Source organism: Lupinus angustifolius, chromosome LG18 (assembly GCF_001865875.1).
Source record: "Lupinus angustifolius cultivar Tanjil chromosome LG18, LupAngTanjil_v1.0, whole genome shotgun sequence".
NCBI classification, from domain to species: domain Eukaryota; kingdom Viridiplantae; phylum Streptophyta; class Magnoliopsida; order Fabales; family Fabaceae; genus Lupinus; species Lupinus angustifolius.
In genome coordinates, this window is record NC_032026.1 from 12,769,879 (window position 1) to 12,784,221 (window position 14,343).

General features: G+C 32.7%; 1 protein-coding gene across 1 annotated transcript; it reads right to left on the reverse strand.

Moving 5' to 3' along the window:
- On the reverse strand, positions 1,282 to 2,891 carry LOC109332443 (dof zinc finger protein DOF5.7). The gene has a single exon (XM_019567426.1). It carries the CDS (start codon positions 2,644 to 2,646, stop codon positions 1,564 to 1,566), a length of 1,083 nt encoding a protein of 360 aa, XP_019422971.1. The 5' UTR covers positions 2,647 to 2,891; the 3' UTR covers positions 1,282 to 1,563.

A 14,343-nucleotide genomic window follows, 5' to 3' on the forward strand; every position in this document is an offset into this window, starting at 1 on the left:
TATATGTAATGCTAATCTTTTCAGCATTGGTGGGGTCTGACGAGATTTATTTTCCCGCAAAGAGTGAAAGTGAGGAATAAAGATGACAGCGAACAAGAAAAGCAATGCTCACTGCTTTGCTGGCTTCCCCCTCTGTACATGATACAGAATTGCAATGAGAGTTTATCCTCAGTGGCAAATAGCACGGATCAAAGGGCTCATTCTCCAACACTAAAAAAGCTAAACATTACACTTTTTTTTGTTATGCCAAAAAAAACCCAACACTAAGTTTTAGATGCCAAAATTAACGTTGACAGTGCTTCATTCAAAGAAAAATTCACCTATCCTCCATGATGTTTTGTTCTAAACCTTGGATCAATCAAAATTTTAATAAATAATGTAAAAATATAATTTTTTATTTTTAACAATTTTCCTTTTATTTATATGACAATATCTAATTGTTCCGAGATAAAAAAGATTGAACAATATTAACTACAACGATCACACTCAAGCTCCAACTAATAGTTAGGAATGGAGATGATAGACAATCAATGAATATTATTTGCCATTTTTTATTGCATCCTTTTTACATTTCCAAAATAATATTGTTTTAATCATTAGATACGTGTAAAATAACTAAAAAGTAAAACTTAGCAGAAGAAAAATCATCTTTCATTCAACAAATATTAATCCAATCAATAAAAAAATGAGATGAGAGAATCGTTATCTTTCATAAACAATAGGAGAGAGAGAGAGGGTAGAGGGCTTGATAGTGCAGGGCTAAGAAGAGGCCAATAAGCAGAAGCTACAGTGAGCTAGTGCGTGTTTTTGTGTTATTGCATTGATCAGTACTGCTGAAGACTCTGAGACACAGTTCTCTGATACACACAGAGAGAGGGAAACACGCTGAGACAGTGCTGTTATGTTTAAGTTCTGGATATATCAACTGAACCAACATAAAACAAATCAAAGATATATGTCACTAAATTCTCCTCTCTCAAGTCTCAACATACATCACTCCAAAATTTTCATCACAGATCCCAAAGATACATTTGAGGGTAACAGTAAAACTATCAGCAACTATGAGAATGCCACATAGAGAGTAGAGATCAAGTAGATATAACTCTCTCATGTATTGGAATTAATTGATTCCTGACTTAATTTAATACAACTAATTATGAAGAACTTTAAAGTCACCCAGTTGAAGTACATCTAGTACAAGAGTTCATTCTCTTTCATGTAGGATACATCATTAATTATCTTTCAGAATTGAGAATTAAGAACTAAGAATTGATACAACTGATTTAACAGGTAGTTGAAATTGATGACTATATGAAGTTATGAACTTATGAATACATATAATGGAGAGTTTAATTATGACAAACATTATGGTCCTAATTTTCCACCTTTTACATATATGTTAATTAGAACCCAACTTAAATAACAATAAACATAATTAACATTTTTTATAAGCACATAAATAACTAACATGTACCTAATGCCTATTAATTTCTTCCAACATTTAAAGAAAAAAATTCTACCTCTTAATTAGTCCCTCCCTCTTGATTTTTCTCATTTAACTAGCTAGGGCAAAGAACTATATTGCTGGCGCTGCTGCACATTGACATCACCCCAAGCATGAACATTACTATTCCAGTTATTACCATTATCATTGTCATGTCCATGTCCACCACCACTAGTTGTTGATGTAGGTGTTGTTGTGACTGAGGCAGAAGAATTCCCGAAGAACCACTCAGTTGGTATATCCCCTCCACCACTTGGGCCTTCTTTTCTTGAACTGATCTCAATAGGGAAAGTTTCTGGCTTTGAAATCTCAAGGTTCTGAAACAAAATGGGTTCAGGCCTCTGGTTCTGGTTAATCTCAAGGTTACCCTCTTTCTGGTTTTCTCCACCAAACAACATAGCTAACCTCTGCTGCTGAACCTTCCAGTGCAAGTCCTGGGTTATAAAACTCAAGGACTCTATAGAAGAAGCAAGGTTATTATTAAGGTTCATTGAACTCATATCACCTTGTATTGCAGAATTTGCACCATTAAATGGGTAATACAGACCAAGCAAATTAGAAGAACTTGGGTTGGTGGTACCAGAAGAAGGGTCAAGGTTGAAACTTGGAGCATTTGAAACATCTCCAAAAGAAGAAAACTGGTTGTTGTAAATGGAAGTAGTGGTTGGAATTGGAGGGTGGTGAAGGAATGGTAGAGTTAAACCACCAACTTGAAAATCATGAACAGGAGGTGATGAAAGAGAATGAAGGAACTTAAGGCCACCACCCTGATGATAATGTTCTGAAGAAGAAGTGCCACCACCAGAGTCTTTGGAATCACATGAAAGCCTTGAAGATTTAACCTTCTTGTTCTTCCTGCAACCACCACCTATAGGGACGTTACGCAAAGCTCCACCTTTTGTCCAATATCTTCTACATGTTTTGCAGAAGTGCCTTGGCTGTGTGAGACTGTAGTTGTTGTAGTAGCAGAACTTGGTCTTTGGTGAGTCACATCGTGGACACTTCAAGATTTGTTCTTGTGGCCTTTTTGTTATGGTGCTACTTTTGCTGCTACCAGAATTAGAACCTAGTTGGTTATTAATATCATGGTCTTTGGTTGTTGCTGCTTGTTTTGGAAGTGTTTCATCTTGTGACATCATCATTGAGAGGGAGAAGATGCGAGAGAACAAACAAAGGAAATGTAGTTATTTTAGGAGTTTCCTTTTGCAGAGGCAAAGATACTCACCAATTGAATAGTTTCATGCATGAAGAGGAAGAGGAATAGAAAGGGAAGGTGTTGAATTAAAGAGGGTCATTTGGATTTTGTAAAATCATATGGTTGGGTAGAAAAATACATTTTTATCCTTTCAGAACTAATGGAATTAAGAAAAGTTGTGTGTATATTGTAGGGAAGGAAAAGAGGGGCACATATGTCACTAGAAAAAAGAGTCGGTACTATTTATATAAGCTGGGTAGTGTGTGAAAGAAGTAATATATATAGATGATCCAAAAACTGGTGTGGCAATATGAGGTGATCCACCACTACAACAAAACTATTAGAATGAGAACAAGTCGTATTGATACGGTTGATAATGATGGAAGATGTGTGTTGGGGTTCGATGAATGACAAATATAATCATGTTTCATCATGAATCCAATGTGCAAATTAAATACTAGTTCCTTGTGTAGGATTATTATCTTTTGTTTATATCCATACACAATGTGAAATTATTATATGGTTTAGGAGTAATAATATGTTTACTCTAATTTAAAATAAACTTATTTAATTTTAAATTAATTTATATAAATAGTTTAAATGTGGTTAACACTGCAAGCTATCAAATAAGAGAAAAAATATGTATGTAATAATAATATAAGAGTTTTTATATTCTCATTATTTAATTATCATTAATATTAATCATAATTGACTACATAGTGTTGTAACCTGTATATAAGTCTCTACTCATCTCATAATCCTCCTATACAATATCTTTCCTTTCTCAGGTGGGACATGTTTAACAAACTTTTTCGACCTACATGCAGGGCCTTTCTTGTGGATTATGACACTTGTGTTTGTGTATAATTGGAAATTTTCTTAGCCACAAACATTTTAAGTGGTCCAAAATTATAATGACTTTACTCTTGAAAAATGTCATTTTCGAAAGTAACAGGATTAATGTACCCAAAAAAGTACTTAAATAGTAATCCTAATCCATTGAGTTCCTTAATTGAGACAATTTTATTTCTACATAACAAATTGTATATTTATATATTTCTGTTCAATTAAGTAACCCATAACAATGATATACATAAACTTATATTAAGTAACTAACTTAATCCTCCATTAAAAATCATCACCAAATAAATACGTGAAAGTTTAAAAATATTATCAAGAAGTATTAAGCTAATAAGTCTGTACAAAATATAAAGTGTTATAACATAAATATGTATAAAACAAACGTGTTAACATCCTTTTAACTTTAAGTGATTTCTTCTGTAACACTCATCTTTTGAAAAACGTTATCATTTGATAATCAAATTGCATGGTCCATGACTTACAGGAATATAGTAATAACTTATAACAGTGTATGAAACAAAGAGTAATAATACATATTTCTACAAAATTTTCTTACTCTAACAACAATTGTAGGGGAATAGAGGATGCTAGTAAGAGTGAAAGGGGGAAGTGCTGAATCATTAAAAGGAAACACAAAAGCAGCAGTACAACAGAACTGGTTACACTGAACACTGTCAACAACTTTTCTATTTCCTTCTTTGAAACGTCCCTTTTGATGAACTAAAGATTAACTGCACATATCTTTACTTACTGAAGAACCCCCCAAACCAAAAAGCCTCACACTTGTCATATTTCCCTAATCCCTCTAATCTTACTTATCTAATAGCATTAACTTCAGTAATTAATTTCAGTGAAGTGATGGTCTATTTTGGCCAGCATGGCACTGCTCCATTACCAATGATATATGTCCATGTTAGAGCAAAATAGTGAATAAAAGCAATGAATGAGAGTGAAGAATAGGAGAGAAAACAGAGAAGAAGTTGTTGTGTAAGAATTGGAGAAAGTGTGATATTTTTATTGCCTTTTTTTAATCACCATACAATCCCATTTATACAACTTTCCATATTTGGCTAACTAATATTAACCACATAACAATAATAGAAACTTTTAACTACCAACCTAACTTCCTAACTATTTGATTAGCCTTTCAACACCCTTCCTTAATCAAAGAGTTACAATTCAGCAAATACACTTACAAAACTAAGAGTTCTCAATTCTGTTTGATACTACATACATTCAACATATTCCTTAACTTCTTAAACCTTTCAAGCTTTAAGCCTTTTGTCAACACATCAGCAATTTGGTTTTCTGTGGCATAATGGATCAACTTTACCTTCTCTTTTTCAACCTGATCTCTTAGAAAGTGAAACCTTGTCTCAATATGTTTGCACCTTCCATGACTAACTGGATTCTTGGCTAGATTTATAGCTGATTTGTTATCCACTCTTAGCTCAAACTTACCAATTACACCACACTTCAATTCCGATATCAGAGATGTTAGCCACAAGCCTTGACATGCAGCATTGGAGGCTGCAATGTACTCTGCTTCACAAGTGGAAAGAGCCACTACATCCTGTTTCTTAGAACTCCATGATATAGGGGCACCAATGATGGAGAACACATACCTAGAGGTGCTCTTTCTATCCTCTTTATCTCCACACCAATCTGAGTCTGAATAGCCAATGAAACATGACTCAGTTTTTGCTTTCTAATTCGGGAAAAGGATGCCAAGTGCAGAGTTCCTTTTAAGTATCTCAATATTCTCTTAGCTGCTATTATATGTGATTGCTTTGGATTAGCCATATGTCTGCTAATCACTCCTACACTATAGCTTATCTCAGGCCTACTATGGCATATAAACCTGAGGCAACCTACAATCTGCCTGTATAGAGTTGGATCAGTTGAGTTTTCTATTTCTCCATCATTTATACTCAACTTTCCTTCAACTGGTACTGCTACTGGTTTACAATCATTCATGTGAAATCTCTTCAATACATCTGCAATATATTTTCCTTGATGCATTACAATTCCTACCTCAGTTTTTCAGAAATTCTAATCCCAGAAAATAAGCCAGTTCACCTAAGTCTGTCATTTCAAAGTCAAACTTGAGTTCTCTTTTCAGCTTCAAGATCTCAGCTTCACTATTCCCTGTGATAACCAAGTCATCCACATATAGGCATAGTAGGATTGTTTCTCCTGCAGTTGTTAGGTTCACATAAACACCATGCTCAACTTTGCATTTGGTGAAGCCAATGGATTTCAGAAAGGAGTCAATCCTTTTGTTCCAATCTCTTGGAGCTTGTTTCAAACCGTAGAGAATCTTATTCAATCTCAACACCTTGGTTCTATCTTCAATTACATCAAAACCAGGAGGTTGGGTAATGTAGACTTCTTCTTCAAGAGGTCCATTAAGGAATGCACTCTTGACATCAAGTTGCCATAATTTCCATCCAAACGAGTTTGATAGGGCCACAATTAACCTCGATGTTTCAAATCTTGCTACAGGTGCAAAGACATCTGTGTAGTCAAATCCCTTCGTTTGCATAAAACCCTTAGCAACTAATCTCGCCTTATACTTTGAGATGCTTCCATCTAGTCTTAGCTTAACCTTATATACCCATTTTACTGGTATAGGTAGCTTTCCTTCTGGCAGGTTGGCTACTTCCTAAGTATCACTCTTTTCAATAGCCAAAAGCTCTTCTTGCATTGCACTGAACCAAACATCTTCCTTCATGGCTTGTTGGAAAGTGATTGGTTCAATTTCTCCCATTAGTACCTGATAGATTAGATCTCCTTTTTCAGTGCTTGCATCATCAGGGAACAATTCATACTCATCGAGTCTTATTGGTGGTTGTCTTATCCTTGTAGGTTTGGTTGTAGTAGCATTAGTAACAGTTTGTCTTGGAGCAGACTCAACTTCATATGGTACTTCATGTTCATCTAGTGTTGGGATCAGAGGGATTGTCTTCTTTTGTTCAATTCTTTTGAGAAGGTTTGTCCAGGAACTCATTTCCTTAAAGTGAATATCTCTACTGAACACAACTTGATTTGTAGTTAGATTCAAAAGCTTGTATGATCTTGTTGGATGATACCCAACAAAGATCATCACTTCACTTTTATCATCCAATTTCCTCCTTATCTGATCTGGTATGTGCTTGTGGCACATTGAGCCAAACACCCTCAGATGCTTCACTGATGGTCTTTTCCCTGTCCAAACTTCTTCAGGAACTTGATCATTCAGCTCTGAGTTGGACATTTGTTTAGTACATAGGTAGCTGTAGAAACTGCTTCACCCCATAGGTAATGAGGTAGACCCTTTCACTTGAGCATAAACCTGACCATATTCATCACAATCATGTTCCTTCTTTCAGCAATTCTATTGCATTGAGGTGTGTATGGAGCTGTTATCTCATGAACAATGCGTTGGTCTAAGCAGAAATTCTCAAATTCTCTTGATGTGAATTCCCCTCCTCCATCAGTTCTGATAATCTTCAAGTTCTTTCCTGATTGTTTTTCAGTCATTGTCTTAAACCTCCTCAGATTCTCAAACACTTCACTTTTGGCTTTAATGAGGTATATCCACATTTTCCTACTAAAATCATCAATGAATGAGACAAAGTATTTGTTCCCTCCTAGTGATTGAACTTCAAAGGGGCCACACATATCTGAGTAGACTATATGCAACAGGTCATTTGCCCTTCCTTGACTATGGTTGCTAAAAGAGGTTCTGATTTGTTTACCAGTTATACAACTATCACATGTTGGCAATTGAGTCTTAATTTCAGGCAATCCACTGACCAAATTTCGCTTGTTTAACAATTTAAGGTCTCTGAAATTAAGATGTCCATATCTCAAGTGCCACAGCCATGACTCATCTTCATTGACCTCTGCTTTCATGCATTGAGAATTCATTGCTCCTGGCTTTACTTGAAATGTTCTGTTGTTTGACAAAGGTGCACTAATGACTCTTCTTTTCAAGTTGTCATATATCACCATCCATCCATTGTGCAACTCCATACTCAGTCCCTTTTCATGTAGTTGACCTATGCTGGTGAGGTTTGTTTTCATATTAGGTACAAACAACACATCTGTAATTAAGGCTTTCTTGCCATCTTGCATTCTCAAAGGGATGTCTCATGTGCCTTCTGCTATCACCACCCTATTGTCTGCGAATTTTACCTTGCTTCTTCTGGTAGAATCAAAGTTTATCAACCACTCCTTTTGTCCAGACATATGGTTAGAACATCCTGAATCAAGATACCAAGTATTAGTTTCATTCTTCATGCTACTAGTTTTCATCATCAATTGCACTGCTTCATCATGAGACCTTTCATTCTCCTCTTTAACAAGATTTGCCTTAGAATCTTGTTTTCCTTTATACTTGTTGTTGTTTAGTGCATAACACTCAAAGGAGAAGTGACCTAGTTTGTTACAATTGAAGCATCTGACCTTCTTTTTGTCAATTCTTCTTTTCCAACCTTTTGACTGTTTATTGTTACTCCTTCTATTGGACTGTTCTTGTTGATCAACCAATCTCATTTAGTCTCTTTTCGAGTCTGACCCTTTCCCTTGATTCTTGTTAAAGTTCTTCACATAGAAGTTTTCTTTTCTTGCTCGTGTTTGTGTTTGAAGGGCCTGATACGAAGGTCTATCAGCCATTCACTCATTTATCCTTTGTTCATAAGCTTCAAGGGATCCTTGAAGTTATTCAATTTTCATCTTCTCAACTTTGCCTGATTCTTCAATAACTACAACTACATGGTCGAATTTGGGAGTTATTGCCCTCAAAAATTGCAGCATCCTCCATCTTTTCACTACAAGACTTCATTGCATTTGTGTGAGTTATGATTCTTGTGAAGAAATCAACCATTCTTTCCCTTTCTTCCATTTGCATAAGCTCATATTGCCTCCTCATTGTTTGCAAACGAATTTTCTTTAATTGTCCAGCACTATCATAGTGTTTTTCCAACACTTCCCAAGCTTTCTTTGCAGTTGCAGATCCTACAATCTTCTCAAAGTGAGCATTGACCACAGCTTGGTGAATAAGACAAATGGCCTTACAATCTTTTTTATTATTCTGTTTGTGAGCATTCCTCTGTGCTTCAGTGGCATTTTCTTCCAAGATTGGTAGCCCTTCCTCAACAATATCAGCTACATCTTGATAGCCAAAGATGACTTTCATCTGAATGCTCCACCTTGTCCAATCCTAACCATCTAATATAGGCAGATTCGTTGCATAATTGCCAGTTATTTGAGCCATGATTGCAGCGGAATTCGTCGTGTCTTTCTTTGTGGCTCTTGATACCAAATGTTAGAGCAAAATAGTGAAGAAAGCAATGAATGAGAGTGAAGAATATGAGAGAAAATAGAGAAGAAGTTGTTGAGTAAGAATCGGAGAAATCATGATATTTTTATTGCCTTTTCTTAATCACCATACAATCTCATTTATACAAGTTTCCATATTTAGCTAACTAATATTAACCACCTAACAATAATAGAAACTTTTAACTACCAACCTAACTTCCTAACTATTTAATTAGCCTTTCAACTGTCCATTTGATATGGCACCTACCACAACCCTTTTTTATAACTTAATCCATGAGCAAAAAGTATAGTATAAGCCCTTAAAAAGTTTTGTTCAGTTACAATTAGCAAGATGATTTATTGAACTCATACACCCAACTTAATTTTTAGTTATTTATTATTATTATTATTATTTACTTTTGCGTCAAGGATATCACCTTAGAATAGACTCTAAATATTAAAAAAATTCGTACATACAACATAAATTAAATCTTTGACATTATAATATAATATTAAACTACTAGATCATTCGTTAACTATGGTGAACATTATAGATCATTTTTTTAATTATAGAAAACCATGCAAGTAAGTACCAACAAAATATACTCAATAGTCCCGTTTTCTTCTCTCTACAACTTAATACAATCACATTTAAAGAACTCTCATTTATATCACTTTGATCAATCTAGTCTGCATGATACGATTATTTCTATATTTGAGTCTGACAAATGAAAGGGAGTACAAAATGTGAAAACCCTTATAACTGCAAAGATACCCAATCTATTAACAGGACTTTAACGGTCATAATCAACCATTTACCTGTTTGTCTTATTGTAGCTAAGTTGATAGAATGGGGTACCTTTATAGGAACCAGGAGATCCACAGTGTAACTTTGCAACAGAAAAAGAGATTTACATTGAGATTACAATGCATCATCACCTCCACTGCCATATTATCTATCTGTACCCTACCCATTTTCATGTTAGAGATATTTAATAAAGTTGTATGTGTTAAATTTTAGGATATGGCAATAGATTTTTTTATGAACAACTTGTAGAGAGTTGAACTTTGTCAGTCAGATTTTCTAAAATATAGAAGTTCAAATTTATCTCTCAGCTTTGAGTCTCTTCTCGAATGCATGGTTTTATGCTTTGAAAATTAACTCAAACAAAGTATAATCCCTAAATGATTGAATTTATTAAGTGTGATATCATTAGTTTGATTTATATATTGTGCACGGAAAACAAATACTATGTACAGTATTAGGCAAATAAATATAGTGGGGGAAGCCATACTCACTCAAGCCAAGATGAGCATATTAGAGACTACTATGTTGTTTCAAAAGAGTGTATCACTTTATGTGTCATTTATTCTTATTGATTGACCAATCAAAAGAATTGACAATTTTTTTAGAAAAGATAGGATACCACATATTATATGTGTTTCACTAATAGTCAATATTTTTGACATTAGTTATGTAAAATTGTAGTTATGATATTCATTTATCCTATTCTAATAAATGAGCAACTTAATGAGTGAAATTAAATTTGGATAAGTCACCGAAGGCTACTGGGTCAATAATCAGATTAGTGGATCACTAGTTGCATCATTAAAATCATTTTATATTAAAAAGTTCTAAAAATTGTTATACTAATTACTAGTAATAATTAATAACTTTGTACTTTAAATTTTAAAAAATGCTGCACATAAGTATCTAATTGAAAAACTAATATGAAGTATTTTACTACAACAAAATGTCATAAATAAGTTGAATATATTATCAAATAATTTAATCACAACAAAAACATTCAAAAGACAAACAAAATTTAAATAACACATAATCCGAAGACATAATATTCTTTTTCCTCCTAAAACAATATATAAATTGATCGATTTGATCGACCAAGTAAGCGATTTTATTCATAAAATATTCAAGTCAATCCGATTTATATTGGTTATGATTCATAGCGAGCTAGGATCAATTAGTTGGCCATTGTAGATCGGACCGAAGAGTTTGAGCGAAACTTAATAACATTGCAGTTAGTACAGCTTGCACCCTATCCGGGAGTGCTAAATCCGCCACAGCTAGCTAGCAAGGAAGTTAGAGAATAAACATGGAACCACCGACTAATTCTATAAGAAATGAGCAGCATAACTAGTTCTACAAACACACGCTAAAAAACCAGCGGAGAGAGAGGGAGGAACACGTGAGAGGGGTGGCTGGATTCCCGTGAGACCAAACCAGAAACCATACGGATACGTTATATAATAGGAACAAGGTTTCACGTTATATCTCACCAGCTACCTATTCTCTCTTATCTCACTTTAACTACTTTTTTTTGTCTACTTCAATGTTCATATTTTTCAGTTAATTGAATAAGAAGCTGGAAGAAACTGACAAGAAAAAAAGTTAATAGTCTAGAAGTAATTGGACAATCATGAACCTTTGTATAGTCACCCATTAGTAATGTCTATATTTATTCAATTAATATAGAATAATATATTGTTTGGCTCAAAATATTTTTGTCTCTATTTTTTAATCATATATATATATAAATAAATAAATAAATGAGTCACAAAATATTTATTTATATCATCTCATATACAAATTATATATATAATAAGTATTATTGAGAAAATTTTATCTAAAAAATGTATATATTATATTTAATTAGATCTAGAATTGAGATTAATTTAAAAGATAACTCATTCAATATCTAAGGTTGAAAGAGCCTTCAATCTATGACCAAAATAGGGTTCAAATTAACCAGACCAGCAATGTCGATTTTGTCTCCAAAGATTATGTAATGTACTCATAATTTACACATTAGTTAATGTTATACAATAATTAATTTGATGTGAAGTATTTGGAAAAAAGAATTTAATTTTCATTTTGAAAAAAATTATAACTATATACTTTTATGCATTTCCAAAAATAATATATATGATTTATTTGGTTTTTTTTATTTCTAAGAAGTTAAGAAAATAAAACGGGGACTGGACAAATTATTTATGGTGGATTTGATTAGGTTTTCGAATGGAGGAATCAAACCAAATGAAGTCGGTTTAAATATTTTAATTTTTTTGTCTTAATACAAGTTTTTTTAGATATTTTATTATTTATTAATTGCCTGTCTCTATTAAATACATACATCATAAAGAGATTTTACTCAAACAATATTTTAAGAAGATTGAAAAGATTGATATAATAATATGTGAGATTATAATCTAAAATAAATAAATTTATCAAACTTGAATGCCTTATTTTTTAATCTTATAAATGGATCTACTTTTTTATTTTTATTGGAGATTCCAGAATAGATGTACTCTCTATGAGATCAATTTTCCTGATTAAATTTATCACAACTTTAGCTATAGCTCATCCTATTTCTTGAGAATCCCAACCATTTCCTAATGTGAGTAATGTGTAGTAGATCTTTTTCTTTTCCGGATCACATCTATTGTCTCATAAGTTGTGTCATTGTATGTATCACTAACCTCTTATTGGTTAAAAATTATATTGAAGTTAAAAAAGTAATAATTAATTAGTTTTCTAACCAATCATAATTAATGGCACATACAATAATATAACTTGTGAGACAACAGATGTTTGCGAGACAAATAGATGTTTACCCTTCTTGTTGATTTATTAGTTTTGATAAAGTAGGCTTATTTGAAAAAACAAGATTACTTTATTAAAAAATGTTATAAAGTAAAAATAAAAAGTAAAAACAATCACAATAAAAGAGTAGAGATGACAAAAACACCCACCTCATAGTTACCCGCTAAAATACTTGCAACGGGTACTCATACAAATAATTTATGGATGAAAGTGTGTATCATGATACCATCCAGCGGGTACTCGCATATTTATAAATTTATTTTTTAATTAAATGATTAATATATATTATATTATTATTATTATTTTATAATTATATATTATCTATTTTCTTATTGTTATATATTAAATTTCAATGATTGAGATATATGATAAATTTAACATGTATATAAATTTTATTATTCATGTAACAATTATTTTATATGTATTAATTATTATAAAATATATAAATATATATTGAAACTTAAAAATCTGTGAGGTATCCACAAATATCCACTACCTATATGAATACCTATAAATAATGCAGATATGAATAATGGAAATCACTAGTCGTACTCATTCTGATATGTTGTCATCCCTGTAAAAGATGAAAGAAAGTGTAGTATACAAAAAAATAGATATAAAATAATTATTTTATTTAATAATAACTACAAAATCGGGAAGCATACTTTCAGTCGCCAAGCACTAAGTTTGTCAAATGAACGATCGCTATCACTTCAGATTTAAACATGGCGTTGACTGAATCTGCATGTCATCACAAAACAATGATAAAAATATTTATCATATTTTGTTCACTTATTTATTATTTAGTTCTCTGCTATGTATAGTTGTCCTAGACATGCACCTACTTACTGCCTTTGGTAGAACCACTGCCAACTGTTGATACATGCGGTCATGAGGTGAGTACTATGGTTACTATTAACAATATTTGTTTAATTTTTTAGTAAGAAATTATTCTTTTTTGAGTTTGTGGTTGCCCTTAATTTTAAGGATTTAGTGAAACTTTATACTACTAAACTAACGTTTTGTTAATCGTGAGGCTGAATATATGAAACTGTAATTAATTCTAAAATAAAATAAAATCATTAGAAAATGATATATTTTGCCACCAAAAAAATTTATATCATAAAAATGTAAAATATATCATAAATAACTTTAATTAGTAATGGTTAGTTTATCGATAACATATGTAATTTTGTAGTATGATATATTATTACTTTCCCATAATACATTCATGCTCTTTGTGCACTTATGTGTGACCCTAATATTCCCTATTGCTGTGTTGTTCCAACTCCCAATTATCACCTTCACTATGCTTGCTGGTTGCTGCTATGTCCTATTACTCTAAGGTATATAGAGATCTTGGAGTGAGATATTGTAATTACAACTCATAATATTTAGTGGAAAATCTCTTGTGTTGCAAGAGTACTAGACGTAGCCTTCGCTCTCAAGGTATCCCAAGGTTATCATAAGAAAGCTGTTAGATGCCCCTCATTACTATGCCTTAAAAGAATTTTATGACTATTTTATGGCTCTCTTTAAGAGCATTTTATGTCACTTTTATGGCTTTGTTTCCAAGCATCCAATGCTTGGAATCCAAGATACCAAGACTTTGCTTGCCTATAAAAGGACACATATAGAGAGCTTCAAAATCATCTTCACAACACACAACATCTCTTTCATTTACACATATATTGTGAGTGCATTCTTGGTGAGAATTCTTGTTCCATTTGAGAGAGTATTTGTGAGAAAAAATATTGTCATTTGTCCTCATCATTATAAGAGGATTTCTTGTACTCTTCTTTTTTACATAGTGGAATTTTGCTCTTGATCGCCCGTGGTTTTTTTCCTCTCACACTG